Source organism: Saccopteryx bilineata, chromosome 7 (assembly GCF_036850765.1).
Source record: "Saccopteryx bilineata isolate mSacBil1 chromosome 7, mSacBil1_pri_phased_curated, whole genome shotgun sequence".
Lineage (NCBI taxonomy): Eukaryota > Metazoa > Chordata > Mammalia > Chiroptera > Emballonuridae > Saccopteryx > Saccopteryx bilineata.
Genome location: NC_089496.1, coordinates 29,484,509 through 29,498,816, shown reverse-complemented (window position 1 = coordinate 29,498,816; position 14,308 = coordinate 29,484,509). Strand labels below are relative to the sequence as shown.

The following is a 14,308-nucleotide window of genomic DNA, read 5'->3' as shown; positions in this document are numbered from 1 at the left end:
GCACATATGGGAGTTGATGCTTCCAGCTCCTCCTCCCTTCTCTCTCTCTGTTTCTCTCTCTCCCTCTCTCTCTTCTCTCTAAAAATGAATAAATAAAATTAAAAAAAAAAAAAAAAAGAATGCAAGGAAGGATTAAACATCCTGGGCCAAATTGTTCACTTGTCATGCCTCCCTATTCCAGAACATGTCAGCCAGTGAACAAAGCTGTGAATGCAAAAATGGTAGTCCAGATCCTATGAGCTAATGCCAGATCTGCTTTAACTTGATATTGGCTAGAGGTCGTGGCTTCCTTTTGGTGATGCTGTTTATAACTCTGCTTGTTAAACCAAAAGAATTAAGATTGAAAATGCAACATGAGGCGTTCATCATTCAGTTGCATATTTCTCGCGAAAGAGGAAAAAACTCTTCCAGGTTCTGCAAAATCTCCACATCAATAGCAACTAAGTTTCACACCAAGACCAGAGAAACACGACAATGATTATATATGAACAACTCTCTTTCATAATCAGTAGTTGGCATCTTTTGTTGCTTTTAATTCTGTAAAACTATTCACAAATAATGGACAAGATGTGAAAGTAAAGACATTTAATGTTTTCAATTTCAAAGATCACGTAGTCAGCCCTATTACCAACACCAACCCCAGCTGCTCCAAGAACAAATCACAATTTATCATTCTCCAAAATAGGTTTTAGACTCAAACCTGGGATTAATTGTGACATTTTCATTGAAAACTTCTCAAACAGAAAGTATACTAAATAGTATACTAAAATCTCAGGTAACCCAGTCCATGTTTTTAAGAGTTTTCTATTGAGTATTAAGCAGCAGGAGCAAGGTATAAAGCTGATTGGCAAATTAGGCCATTATTTCTTATTTAGAGGAGGTGTTAGTGCAATAGTCCGGTGGCCATTTTTATAAAAAGAAGAAAAAAGAAAAGAGTGTCTATACTAGGTAAACTTCAAGTGAAGTAGGAGGATGGAGGACAAAGGTTTTGAAATGTCAGTATGCTTTTGGGCCCATATAATTCTCAGTCCAATAAGGCAAGAGGAAGAAAAATGATTCATTTATCAAATGAAAATGCACAGTAAGGAAAAAGAAATTCATAATAGGGCTTATGGCATGTCTTAGAGTTTCATATGTTAAATAACAGAATATAGAGAAATGTAATTTTTAATATGTTTTTAGGAAGAAAAGAATAAAAACCTCTAATTTTTCTAAATTTCCCCACACTTATGAAAAACAAGAAGAGATTTATTTTACTAATTTCCCTATATTCAGAAAACCTCATTTTATGAATTTTGATGTTAAAACTTTTATTCAGCCTGACCAGTGGTGGCGCAGTGGATAAAGTATCAACCTAGAATGCTGAGGTCGCTGGTTCAAAACCACAGGGTTTCCTGGTCAAGGCACAAATGAGAGTTGATGAGTCCTGCTTCTCCCTCTCTCTCTCTCTCTCTCTCACCCCTCTATAAAATTAATAAAAAAAATAAAATCTTAAAAAAAGCTTTCATTCATTCTCTTCTTCAAAACTGTATATAACATATCTAGAGTATACAACACCAATAAATCTATTGTTAATCTTTTTTTTAAAAAGAGTAAAGCAGTGTTGGAGAGGATTTTTCTTATTTCTTCCTCATTTGTGACTTCATAGTGACCCATACATCTCTTTATTTTTTTTCTTTCTTTTTTTTTTCTTTTTTTTTTTTTGAAGCTGGAAACGGGAGAGACAGTCAGACAGACTCCCGCATGCGCCCGACCAGGATCCACCCGGCACACCCACCAGGGGCGACACTCTACCCACCAGGGGGCGATGCTCTGCCCCTCCGGAGGTCGCTCTGCCACGACCAGAGCCACTCTAGCGCCTGGGGCAGAGGCCAAGGAGCCATCCCCAGCGCCCAGGCCATCTTTGCTCCAATGGAGCCCTGGCTGCGGGAGGGGAAGAGAGAGAGAGGAAGGAGGAGGGGGTGGAGAAGCAGATGGGCGCTTCTCCTATGTGCCCTGGCCGGGAATCGAACCTGGGTCCCCCGCACGCCAGGCCGACGCTCTACCGCTGAGCCAACCGGCCAGGGCCCATAGATCTCTTTCTTATCTGATAAGTCATCATTTGGCATCTTTGCCAAATTTTTGACTACATATTTAGATGTTGTCTTGGAATCTTAATTAGTTTCAAAACTGGTCAAGTACATAAAAGAAGGGGCAGCCTTATGATTAACACATCAGCGCACAAAGATAGCCAATAAATTTTCATCACATTGTCAAACTGACTCAGAATAATCAAATATTTCAGTGAACCATTTGCAACTATTGATTGCATGCAAAACCTGACTTTATATTCTTCCTATTTTAAATAGATGCAATATTTTTACCAGGGGCTTTGCAAGTAAGAGACTGTGAATGTAAAGCAGTCCATTAATTTTATACAAGCTGTTTTATATACCTGTGGGCCTCTAATAACATTCAACTACAAGGTTAGAGAGAGAAAATCCATTTCCTAAAGTTTAGTTGGAGAGGTTGGCACATATATATAAAATTCCAGCTATCTTGCCAGTAGTTCTTCTTTAACAAAACTGTTTTCATCCTATAGCTGAAAATACTGATATATATAGGACAACAATGAAGTGTCAAGTACCAGATTCCTATCAAGGAAATGATCCAGTCAGACCCTAGTTGGAATTTCAAGGCCAACAACTACTGAAAACAAAATTATTTTCCAGCTATACTATTCCATAAACTCCTTTAAAGAGTGGATGTACAAATGTGCATGAAGTCTTGGTCTACTGTGTGTCTGTGTTTCATCTGTAAATGAAACAGGCTCGTCTAAGCCAGGAAATTTCCCCCAAATCTTTCTATTATTTTTTTTTTCTGACATTAACCTATCTTAAAGAAGGAGATCTCTGCCTTCTACTTTTTAGTCTATGGGTCACAATTTCAATGAAATTCTCGCTGGTTTGCAGCATGATATTTTTGTGTTGGCTTTGCCAGACCCTGTTACCCTGTGTGTAAATGTGTACTTTGTGATATGGTCAGGGGCAGGAAGAGGCAGAGAAATGGAGGGCCTTGTAGCCATTTCTAGCTCTTTCCGCTCAGCTTCCTGCACCACACTGTCACCTTGTCATGTCAAGCCTGGTGTACATGTCCAGTCAGTGGCTACCCTGGACTTCTGTTCCACTAAGTTGATACAAGTTAATATATGTTTTTTTTTTTCACTTTATTGCGATCTCTCCTTAAAAAGGCAGGACTCTAGGGTATGATCTCACAGAAAGAGTCTTCTAAACTTAAAAAAAAAAAAAGTAAGTAAAAGTGCATTTTTGTTCATATCAAAGAAGGTTTATTACTTCAATAGAAGTACTTCCTTAATTTTCTTTTCTCAGCATGCTACATAAATAAAAATAAAACGACTCTCCACTGGATGTATGCTACATATATCTCACAGAGTTTAATTATAAAGCCTCTAAAAATGAAGATGGTGGGAGGAAATGATTTCAGTAGATCACACAGCCCCAGTATTGTGTTGGCTGGCTGGCTCTGAAGACATGAAAACAAAGACAGGACACTCGGCAATCACCACACTGTGAAAGGCTGGGCTCAGAGGAAAAGAAAATTTAAGGGGAGAGTACATTATTACTACTCTAGTGCCAGGCAATCCACAATTTTCTATTTTGTTCTCATTAATGTTATAAGTGAGATTGATTTTTCTACAATTAAGGAGTTCGGGGTTTTTTTAAGTGTCATACTCTATCATCTCTGCAGTAACTGGTGTGCCTTAATAAGGGAGGAGCCTGACAGATGAAGGCCAAGCAGTCAAAAAGACACATACACGCACACACACTCGAACATACACCTCAGATGACAGTAAGAACTATGGCTATGGCGTTACAGGGACGGTGAAGACGGCCGCACAAGAATACAAATTTTATCCCAGCAGCTGTCCACCAGGGGCATCACCACTTCTCAGAGTGAGAATGGCTAAGCCAGGGAGTGCGGGCTGCGGAAGGCTGGAGAAATCGGGTAGGAAAGGTGAAGGGGCGGCGAAGAAGGCCGTGAATTCAGTAGATGGCCCTGAACAGTCCGACTTCCGTGAGTGGGGCGGGGCGCATTCCCAGTCCCGGGAAACGGCGTCAGGCTGGCCCGAAGGCGTGCTGCCTCGGGAACGGAGAAAGCAGGGCTCACCCGGGCCATCGTGAATACCCTGGTGACTTCTTATTCAACTTTTCTTTCACTTCTTATTCAACTCCTAGCCTCGCTTCACCTCCTGATTCCTTCTCTTCTTGTGGGCTTGCCTCTCTCCGGGCGATTTCTCACGTGGGTTGATGCAGTACCACCTGCCAGACCTCTCTGTTCCTTTAATAACTGCGGGGGTGTGCAGAACCCGGTGTCCTGAAAGAATTGACTCTTAAACTGAGGAGAAAGAAACGGACAAAACTTGCAAGCCTGTCTTAGCCTTTGCCTCAGAGAACCCCTAGCGCCAATTCTAGGTACTCCCCGGCTTATTTCTGGACCAAATCAAACGTGTGGCGGCCGCCGAGCAGGAACTGCGCGCTCTAAGTGACCACAGTGTCGTCTCTGGAATGCTCAGAGACGCCGGGGGCGGAGGTGCTGGAGGGGCGGGAGCTGGGGGGCCGAGAGGGGCGAGGAGCCCACCAGGAGCGGGGCGATGGTCGTGCTGGAGTGTTCAGGGGTTTTGGAGGGGTCGCTTAGGGGATTGAGGGGTTGTTTGTTTTGCTAAGTAAATAAACAGAAACTTCTCCCCATCCCATCTTGGATCTAATGATGATAGATTCTTCGCTGCATCAGGCCCCCCGCGGGGGAGTCTAACCACGAAAAATAATGAGGATGCATGCTTATTCGTCTGCATTAAAAGCGAGCCAGGCACTTTAGATAGCAAATACATCGATTGCCTTGCCTGGGCCATGGTTTGTCCTGATCCTCATAAATAATTACTGCTCCTTTAGAAATTCATAATAATTAGGACTCTGCACCGCACCCCACCCCCACTCGCAGGCAGCTTTTTAAAGACGCGTAATCCTGGTGGGCGTCTTGGTGGCTCCAGCCCTGTCCCCCACAGGTGGGAGATAGATAGGAATCACTTCTCCCCACTTGGTTTCACTCTCGCGAGAAAGTTGATTCCCCTCTCCGTACCTCAGTTTCCTTATCTGCCCAAGGAGGCTTTACGTTGTAAGGTCACCTATATCTCTACACTACAAGATTCACAACTCTGTCTGCGAACCTTGAGACGGGAGGAGCGCAGGGGAGAAGAGCAAGTGGGGGAAAGAATTCACTGCAGCTCTGGATTAACTCAGAGGTAATCACGTGACGCCGCAACCGCGCAGGGGGTGGGGGAGGGAGTGCAGAAGAGAGGTTCTGGTCCCAGCAAACATTGGGGACCGAGCGGTCGAGCGAGTGGTTGAGCGGTGGGAGCTCATGTTCCCTGACTCGGTGAGGAAGCTGGGTCTTTACCATCACCGCTGGACTGTGGGGAGGTGTCTGCGGAAGGCGCCAACTGAACTTCAAAAGGAACCCAGCGGGCTCAAGGACTGAAGCCGGACAGTGGACAGCCCGCGAGGTGGGGCCTTGGGCGCTGTCCGTGGTGCTGAAGAACCGCTGTGTGGACCTGGCTGGGCCTGCCGCCCGCCACTCCCCCATTCCACCCCGGGGCCCGCGGCCTCTCTCCGGAGAACTGCTGCCTCTGGAGCACCGAAGCTTGGCGGCGTCGACCAAAACTTCCCCAGAATCCACGCTATGGTGTGAGGGCTTGGGGTCCAGAAACGAGAGGGCTGCACCTGCGTTTTCATACATCCGCTGGGACTGCTGGAAGTCACCTGGGGCTTAAAGCAGACGGTAGAGCGCACAGCTGTGCCGGCAGCGACTCCTGCTGGGAAGCTTCCCTGGGCCGGAGCGATCTGCGGCTTAGGTCAGAGGACTGCGTTTCTGAGTCCAGGGTATGAGGCCTACCTCGAAGAAAGTTTCTCATCCCTAACAGTAGAAGACCACTAGCAATAGCCTTAAAATCAATGAGCAGGGAGGGAGTCGGAGACACAGGGCGAGTACGTCAGGAGGTCACCACTCCCTCCGTTGGGGCGCCGGTGCCCAACCGCCCTCTGCGCTCCTGGCCTTGCGCCTCAGCCTCGGATCCTGCGGGTCAGAATCCATCAGGGTGGCGGGGTAATGGGTGAGGCCCGGCCGGAGTCAGGTTCGGCAGGGATGCGCAGAGCCCCCACCAGCCGGTTCCTGGGGAAACACTCAGCTTTTCTAAGCAGTAACGTGTCTTATTGTGGGAGACAGAAACAGTACAAGAAAAGCCTCTTGGTTCTCCATTCTCATGCAGATGAGGCGATGCGCTCTGACGGTGGCCTGTGTACCCCCTCCTCATATTTCCGGCTAGAACAAGTCAAATACTCTCATTCATTTAAAGGAAGTGGGAGCAGGAGAAGACTTTTACGAGTTGCAACCAGAGAGGCATTGCTGCAGTCTCGTAGCTCCTCGGACCCTACGGTGGCGCGCAATGTCCCCACACCCCTGCTCCGGGCGCCACCAGCTTTCCACGCTCCGGAACCTCTCTCTAGACACTGAAGGGACTTTCGATGACAAAGGGAACCCGAGCAAGGGAATTCTTTTCGCCCCACCTCCTCCCACCCACCCCACCACCCTCCAATCCCCACCTACGTAGTAAACAAAATATAGTTAGGGAAAACTGTTTACAGGGAGGTAATTGGGTTTTCAGCCCGTAGCAGAAACGCAGCAGGCTCATCAGAAGTTTTAAACAACAGCCAGCAACCCGGGAGGGCAGACGTCAAGTTTGGAAAATGCTCAAACGCACTCCAGGGCGCGCGCGGAGGGGCAGGAAGCAGCCGCCAATGTATATCATCTCAATAAAAAGCCGCTCTTGGAAAGCTTGCATAGTAATTGAGGTGGGCGCTCTTTTCTGATCTGGGCTGGCATTTCCTCATCTCGAGCTGACAGAGCCAACTCAGGAAATTGCTAGTAATATTCATCTGGGGAGCACTTTCATTAAACGTAATTCATTCGACTTTCACAATAAATTGAGTGACATCCTTACAGCAGAGCCTTTTTATCCTTGATTAAGTGCTTGCCAAGCTTTGGTTTCCCACTTTATTGTCACATTCCTTCCAGCGGAGTCGCCAACATGCCAATCTACACCAGAAAAATGCGCGCCTGTGTTTACCAAGCTCCGGGAGGAGTTAGTGCTGACAGAGAGAAAAAGAGCTGGTCGGGAGCTTAAGTAGCAGATAAATCAAGACCGCAAATTCCTGCAAATGGGCGACGGGACTAGACTAATGGTGGCTCGTAGAATGCAGGAGAAAGGACGAGAGTAGACCCGCTTAGCCACCCGCAGCTCCAGGAAACCGCTGACCCCACGGCGCCCGGCCTGCGGATTGGTCGGCCTCCCTCTCTTAATTAAAATGCCGAGGACTGTTGAGGTCACAGAAAGAGATCTGCTCCTAAAGGATGTGGTTGCTATAAAAAGCACTTTCCCGAATGAATCAAAGCAAGGCACGCTATTACAATAAATAAAAATCATCAAAAAGAAGGCACACTTCCTAACTTGCCACTTGAGCGCAAGCAAACTTTCAGCGCTTACATTGCCTTTCTCTATGAGAAGGAGGAGCGCAAAAAAAGAGTGTTATTCCCTATTCTTGGGATTCCCTTTTGACCCTTAACATCAATGCCGGGACAGCCAAACTCACTGAGGGCTCTGCAGACCTCAGAATTCCAAGCGAAGCTGACAAGCCTCTTGGTATTTGAGGTCTGGGTGAAACCGGGAAGCCATCCCTTTGCAGTGCATGGCCCCTTCTCCCACCCCCGATAAAATCAAAGAACCCCAAGAAGGAAAACTGCTTATTTGAAAAGGCAATATCCAAATGCTTTCATCACTCGAATGTCCTTTTGAAAATACTGTCGTCGAGGGTTATTACCTGGACAATGCTGTCAATTTCTGTAGTCTGCAGAAACTCTTCCCGCAGAAAGAAAAGTAGGGCATTGGGCATCTATCTTAAAAATAAATAAACCAATTTCCCTGCCACCCGATATATTTTTCATCCAGACAACACTTTCATTAAGGAGGAAATAGCGTCAACAATTCAAAGCTAAATTGAAATCAACTTCGCACAAAGAGGAGCCACAAACTTAATGGCTTTCCCGGGAAAATACAGGCTGAGAAAGTTAGAGCAGTTCTGACTCAACCCTTCTCATACTGAAGGCAATTTCCCCAGAAGCTATCACTAGAAGCCCCCAAGTCATGATAATCCTCCCTGAAGTGAAGCAGAAGGGTGACCCACCCAGCGACCTTCCCACACACCCAGAGAGAGAGCTGCTTTCCTAGTCACAGCATTTCAGGAAAATGCAATTTTTCTCACAGAGCCCTAGGATATGTCTTCGGACTGATAAATTCTCATGTGTGCTACCTCCTTCAAAAATCTCGGTTTCACCCTATAGCAAGAAGGCTGACATGGGGATAGAAGAGTTAGGAAATGCAATGGGGTGGGAATTTTAGAACTGCCTCCAAGAATTGGCCTTAATAGAGAATACTGAATAGCCACTGTTAGGTAGTTAATGTGGATTTTTTTTTTTTTTTTGTATAAGTAAGCTCCAAAAAATCAAGTTCAAATTGATTACAGTTTTTCGTGGGCAGCTGGCTTAATTTCAAAGGTTGAGAAGTATACATACCTAGTCCAAAGGATAGACACTAGTGGTCTCTCTGCTGCTCTCTTCCCAGCTTCCACATTTCTTAACAGCAACCTTCAAACGGGTGAATTCACCTGAAGGGTCTGGTTTGCAACAATGCACAGGTAGTATTCCACAAAATATACTAATCACTCTTTAATCTCTATTAAACAACTAGTGTGGAATTCACATTTCAAGGACACCATAAATTTGAGGGAATAGATGATTCAAAATGCTTTTTAAGACCAAGGTTAAGAAAGAAGTTTCCATTCTTGCCCATGTTGGTTAAAAATGAAAACAACAAGATTAGCTATTTGAATTCCTAGCAGAAGAGATTGGTAGGACCTAAGTTGGAGGGTGAGCATCTCTTCTAATTAGAGTAGTACTGTGGATGGGACTGACCACAATAGCAGCATTCAAACCCTTGTCAGATTCTCTGGACTCAATGTCTGAGTAACTTTTTTGTGGACATGCCCAGGGGGCACTCAGAATTAATCCTTGACTCTGAAAATTGCCACAGGTGAACCACCAAATAGGATACCTTGCTTTCTGCAGGGAGTGGCTCTCCCTGTGTGCCCTGGCCTGTCCTTTGCTTGACCCACTGAGAATAACTCAATTTAGGATGTCCAGTCCTCAGAGCCAGAAAGCACATTTCCCCAGATCAGCCAGTGTGCGCTTCAATTTAGTTAAAATGCTACAGTCCTGTTACCCCATTAAATCATACTGAAAATACCCTGGAATCAGTCCAGAACTGATAGAAAAATAAAAACTGCAGAATATTTTTTTTTTTACCTTTAGCCAGTATTTTTATGTCATGAGTGCCTCTCCTGCTGAATTCAGAGTTTTAAATCTGCAATACACAACATTCAATAAACAGAAGATTTCCTTCTCTTTGTTTTTAAAAAATAACTTCCCACTTCCCTGCATTTAGGACAGGAGACTTTTATGGCTTTGTGGTAATTGTTTAGTATCCTAATGTGCTTTAGAAGGTAACTTTGCAGACATATTTCTAATTAACTTTCCATTGCAGTACTAAAATAAGCTTCTAGTTTGAAATAGGACAGACCCATCCCTAATAAACACAGAAAGACTCAAAACCCTCAACTTAGAACAGGCATTGAAAGACCCCTGGGCCATAAAACCATACCTTGAGAACATTCACCTAAACTGAGGTGGACAATTGTGGCGAAAATATGAAGCACTGGCCTGATGGAGAGAAGGTTGTTTTTCATAAAAAGTTTCTCCCAAATTTGGGAGTATTTACTGTATTTTTTTATAAAGAGAAGGCTAAATATTTTTATACAGGGGATACCTAAACAAACCTTGCATCCTGGACATAATGTGGTGATTATGTCCTGGGAAACACAACTGGGATTCCAGGAGCTTAAAGAGAAAGGTGTTCTGTGCTGTGGCTAGGAAGCAATGCATAAATAGAGTGTCCCTGTCACCAAACTTGTGGTATGAGCTCATAAAGACAAAATATTACTCTTTAAGCTCTTCTGTGGCTTCTGTCAAATCAGGGGTGGGGAGCAAAATAAAATAATAACTTGCCACTCCTGCCTTCATGAAGCATAACTTGAATCAGCTCTGACAACCTGCATGAATCTATTGCAGTTGCTTGCAAAAGTCTGGATGTTAGGGTACAGCTATCAATAAATGCTAAATTCAGATATCTATCTAGTGTTTAGTAAAATAAGTGGAGGAAGAAGCTTTGGCCACTCCTTGGTCTGTCTCATTGTCCTAGAGCTTTAACCAAGACTCTTCACTTCCTTAGTTGCCTAAAACTAAACTGTCCTGACTGCCCAGTTCACCCTTTAAAATGCATTTCCATGGTAATAGTCAGTTTCCTGCTCCTCCCAGAAAACAGCTCAGGGCTGTGCAGGCAAATCACGGCGGGATGACAATCCCTGGAATACTTACTGCCTTGGGTCACAGCCACCAGCCTTTTGTTTTTGTAGTGTGTGTGGATTCTAATCCCCAACACACAAAAAACAACTTTAGATCAAAGAGAAAAGAATGGACTTGTAAATCAACCTTCTCTATTTTATATTGTTCACATTTGGTATTGTTTTGAGTGAAATTGGAAAAAGTGTCTCCTTTCCCTGTATTGCCAAAACGCATTCAGGTAATGAAGTCTGTAACTAAACGGTAATTGAATCAGCATAATTTGCACACTGAACGGTTTTCAAACGCTCCCAGTTTACAATTAAAGGAGAATTAATGCGCTTGTTGTTGAGAACGCAGCGCATTAGAATAAATCCAGCACTGTTGTTGTAATAAGTGGAAAACGGTTTAACTGCCAACAAACACATTTAAAATTTAACACAATGTATTGATTTCACTTCTGCTTTTGATAGATTATTTTCCAGAATATCGAAATACTTGCTCCAAGCAATAAAATGAACCACAGCCGCGAGCCTTTGTCGTGTGCATGTAAACACAGTCCAAGGACATAAGAGGGGTCCTGAGGTTCAGGTCTTGCGTAAAGGTACGCAGAGAAGGGCGGGAGTGTTTCCAAGATCGAGGGAATGGGTAATATCCCCCCTCTGTAGCTTTCACTTTGCAGCCCCTCCCTTTTCTTTCAATACATAATTTCTGTATTTCCTCTGACCAAACTTTCTGTCCTCCCTCTCTGGGCTCTCAATGTCAGTGGGTTTAGTGGACATAGACGGGGGGGGCAAGAACGATTGAAAATGGGAAACTGGAAGGACACTTTTTGCATTCCATCTGTGTTCCAGCCAGGGAAGGCACACACTTCAGTGGCGACAAGAGTCAGAAAGGCTATTCTTTAGGATTGGCTGCCCCGGCTTTCACCTGTTTACCCCAAGGTGTCCTGTAAGTGAGGACACTGACGCGCAGCGCCCTCTGGCGTCCGCCGCTGCACGGTCTGGCGATAAAAGTGCAAAGGCAGGCAAACATTGAGGAGTCTTGAAGCTGACACCCGTTAAATACACACACCCTCACATACATATTCACTCACACATAATACTGACACACTCACTTACACAGAGATCATACAACTAGCAGCTCTGATGTCGTATGGACCAGGGCAACGGCTGGGAAACGTTCTCAGCTGCAGGATGGCAACTCTCTTGCTCCCAGAACTGTGGGTTCTGAAGCTCTTGGGATGAAGACACAGCACACCTCCCATCTCGTTTATTCAGCCCCATCTGAGATCTTAGGGCGCCCCAGCGCTCCTTGCCTCTAGTTAGAACACACTGAGCCCTCAGTGTACTTCTGGGGCCCATAGATAGGCAGACTGGAGTCGGGGCATTGAGTACAACTTCACCACCAGGATGGGAGTGCGCCTGGCCCTCCCTGAAGCTAGACCCTAGAAATTGCACTTTGCGTCTCGATTACGCGCGGTGCCCACAGTTACCAATCTACCGCCACAACAATAAAACGTTTCTCGCCACCCTAGTCCCTATCGCCAGGTACAACAGTGTGCAAAGTCCAGGCCCCCTCTCCCCACATAACGGCTCTGGGAGGACTGGAACTACGGCTTTGCCTAGAATTCTCTCCCTGACAAGGTCTGCCATTCCCTAACAAGGGTCTCGGCACTGGAACTGGATTCGGTCCGGTCATTTGGTATAAAGGAGAGTCTGGGAAAGGAGTGAGAGGGCGACGACGCTACACGTCTGCCAGAGCATCTCTGCCGCAACTCTGACTGCCCGTGAGGCTCCTCACAGGAAGTTGTCCTGCCTCGACCCCTACAAGTCAAACAAAGTTACCTGGACTTTTTTATGTGCACATCTCCAAACTCGGGGGCTAGCTGGGTGGGTTCGCTTTCAAAGTCGCAGAGCAGATCGTACTGCCCACTTTTCCACCTCTACCTCCTCTCGCTTAAACTCTGTGGATGAACCAGTGAGAGTTCGTGTCTTCCACCCTTCTCTCTGCTCTCCCTGTCATGAAGCATCCCGTCCCACTATTTCCTTGGTTTGGGAGTGTCTAGAGTGCCGGAAAGGCTGCTCAGAATCACGCGCAGGAGAGGGGGACTGGAGCAGGAAATGGGGAAAGGAGCCCCAGAAAATCCCGCAGGGATTCGGAGACCAGCTCGCCAAAGTTGTTCCGACACAATCGCTAGGAAGGCTGCTCGCGCTGAGCTGGCGGTCTCACTCTCCTCCCGCGCGCCCCCAGGTGCCTGGCCTCGTGGCCAGGGTGGGATTGCGGGGGGCGCTGGATCAGCCGGCGACTTACCAAGTAGACGGTGGGCTGCAGGAGGAGAAGCACGTACCAGCACGCAGCCTGCATCCTCCCGCGTCTCAAACTTCCTCGGCGTTGCCTTCGCTGAGTCTTTGTTCCTTCAAAAACATAGATCCACCTGACATCCACTTCACAGAGCAAGGAGCGCTCTCAGCAGCCTAGATACAAATGAAATTAGACATCCCATGACCACGCGGGCAAGGTTAGGCTTGGCGACCAAGCCGGAAAAGGGGGTCGTGGCGGGGAGGGGTGAACCAAAAAACCCGGAGGCGGGGAGTAGGAAAAATGTAAAAGCCAGTAAATCCAGCGCCTGAAAGCAGCCAGCGCTAGGTCCCCAAGGCCGGCAGGCAGGCAGGAGGTCGGGGAGATGAGGGGCTCCTGGCGCCCTGCACTCCTCGGGCGCGAGTTCCCGGTGGAGGAGACAGGAGGCGGCAGGGCGCAGAGCCGCGTGCAGGCTGGTTCGGACCCCGAGTGTCTCCGGCAGCGAGACCTGCCGTGGTGTTTGATGGTGGGGCGGCTCGGGCTGAGCGCGGCGGCTGGTGCTTTGCCAGCCTTGGCAGTGCTCACACACGTACACACCAGGAGAGAGAGATGGGGAGAAAAAGAGAGTGAGAGCCAGCCAGAGACTGAGCGAGGGGGGCGCAGGAAGAGGAAGGGGCACGTAGAGCTAACCAAGATTAGGTGCTGTGTATCTCCACACATTCGGCGGGGTGGGGTGGAGGGGGGGTCGTTTAAAATTTGCAAACAAGATAGCAAGGCTCAGTTTACCCATTCGAGCCCCCTGGACACACGCGCGCGCACACACACACATACACACACATTTCTAGCATTACTTTTATTCTATTCAAGGGCACAGCCACTACTAACTTATAGGGTGGAAGTCTGCCCGGGTCTGTGAGAGTCACCCACCTAGCGGACTCCGTCCCCCAACCAGTGACCGTCCCCGCCACCCCTTCCCAGTGCCCATACCCCGCCCCAAGTATCCCCTTCCTAACTGTGATGGCAGAGAGTACGTACCGCACAGGACTGGGGGCGAATCCAGTGAGCAGGGACCGCTCTGGGCAGGCTCCATGGAGGAGCTACTCGGGCCTGGCGTCTCCGGCGCTCCGGACATGCCCTCCCTGGCGCTTCGTCTCCATGCTCGGGCGCAGCCCGGTCCCGCTGTCGCGTCCAGCCTCAGCGGAGTCGGCGTCCCCGTGTCCGGGTCGCGCTCGGGGTTGGTTCCACGGGAGCCTAGGCTTGGCACAGTTGGATTTACGGTACAGGAAACTTAAGAGGCAAGAGAGAAAGGGGAAAATAGAGGAGGGAAGAGAGGAAGGGCGGAAGGAAGAGGGAGTGAGAGAGGCGAATGCGCCGAGTACTGTGCCGGACGATTGGAACCGCCAGGTCTGGCTCTGGGACGAACGGTCCAAGGCTCCCAGCTTCC

The 14,308-nt window shown here is 47.3% G+C and overlaps 1 protein-coding gene across 1 annotated transcript in view; it reads right to left on the bottom strand.

Annotated features, from left to right (window-relative positions):
- NXPH1 (neurexophilin 1) overlaps positions 1 to 13,986 on the bottom strand; it is a 319,365-nt gene extending 305,379 nt beyond the window's left edge. The window contains exons 1-2 of the mRNA XM_066238915.1: positions 13,900 to 13,986; positions 12,877 to 13,040 (exon numbers count right to left, since the gene is read on the bottom strand). Of these exons, the coding sequence (XP_066095012.1) occupies positions 12,877 to 12,930 (54 nt within the window). The 5' untranslated portion in view covers positions 12,931 to 13,040; positions 13,900 to 13,986. The remainder of the gene's footprint in view (positions 1 to 12,876; positions 13,041 to 13,899) is intronic.
- Between the last annotated feature and the right edge of the window lie 322 nt (positions 13,987 to 14,308).